The 1,080-nt window shown below is 41.9% G+C and overlaps 1 protein-coding gene across 1 annotated transcript; it reads left to right on the top strand.

The window, feature by feature from the left end:
• Positions 1-406: 406 nt before the first annotated feature.
• On the top strand, positions 407-875 carry PPTG_11565 (hypothetical protein; the record flags this gene model as incomplete). Its single annotated transcript, XM_008907662.1, has 2 exons — positions 407-759; positions 833-875. 2 exons carry the CDS (start codon positions 407-409, stop codon positions 873-875), a joined length of 396 nt encoding a protein of 131 aa, XP_008905910.1.
• Positions 876-1,080: the final 205 nt, after the last annotated feature.

The raw sequence follows: 1,080 nt of genomic DNA, 5'->3' as shown, positions 1-1,080 counted from the left end.
TGTGGAAGAGGAGTTTCTCTCGTTTTACAGTAGTTCTATACCTAGGTTGTGTATCGATAATGAAAACGTAGCATTTCAATTCTCATTCGCAATCTCGCCGTGTCAACTCCAAGGTACCCTACTTTCTACTATGTAGTAGTTATACTGTGGCTTTTTTTCAGCTTTTTCAAGCTTCTCGGGGAAAGAGATCCTGGGAATGCGAGTCTGAACGTCACAGTTTGGACTAAGGCTTTCGAGTGATAAGACTTCACAGGTCTAAAGAACCGGGTTTGTTTTAATGATCTTATTATCTACCCATTTACAGTGATCATTATGTCTGATGTGACAAGTTACTAATACCTTTTGATTTTGTATGTGTTAGATGTCTGTCAGCCGCCGAATCTCCGTTCTTTGCCAGCATCAGGAGATGCTTCCCGAGAAGTACTCGATGTCTGGGCTTCTCTCAATTTCGAATGCTCTTCAAGTTCGGGATTTCATCACTCCTGCCATGATGAGGCCTGTATTAGAGCGTCTTACTGCAACGGCCCCTAACAAGGACCATGGCCATGTCACCTACACAATGGATGCGTTGCGGAAAGGATTCCAGCGTCGTCAAAAACAGCTGATTTACCTGAACACGAAGGCCGGCTTCAAGAGCAGACCCAAGCGTCCTGAGGCCATTATTAGGAGCCGCCGACCTGCACTACTGGTTATCAGACGGCGGCCTGGCCAAAGCTCAGGCACGTGGCATTGTATTGCCCGTGCTTGGGTGGGCAACAAGTTCGTTTTTATTGATTCAGATCGTTACCACTACTTTCCGAATCGGAAAGACCTACTGCTCGACTTTTTTGAGAATATTGATGGGGTTTACTCAATTGAGGACATTACTCCTGTAATTAAAAAATATATTCTTCACCTTTTTATTTTATTTATTATATATATATAGTTTTTTATGTTTTTTTTATTTATTTACACAAGGAGTCTCGTAGTTTTGTGAAGGTTGGTTTTGCCAAAGATTTTGTGAATATGGCTGCAACCATTTCTTTGGTGTTACAGTACTTAATCTCGAATTCCTTCCTTTCGACTTTCTCATGTACAAAG

Source organism: Phytophthora parasitica, assembly GCF_000247585.1.
Source record: "Phytophthora parasitica INRA-310 unplaced genomic scaffold supercont2.27, whole genome shotgun sequence".
NCBI classification, from domain to species: Eukaryota; Oomycota; class Peronosporomycetes; order Peronosporales; family Peronosporaceae; genus Phytophthora; species Phytophthora nicotianae.
This window is presented reverse-complemented; position numbering and strand designations above follow the sequence as displayed.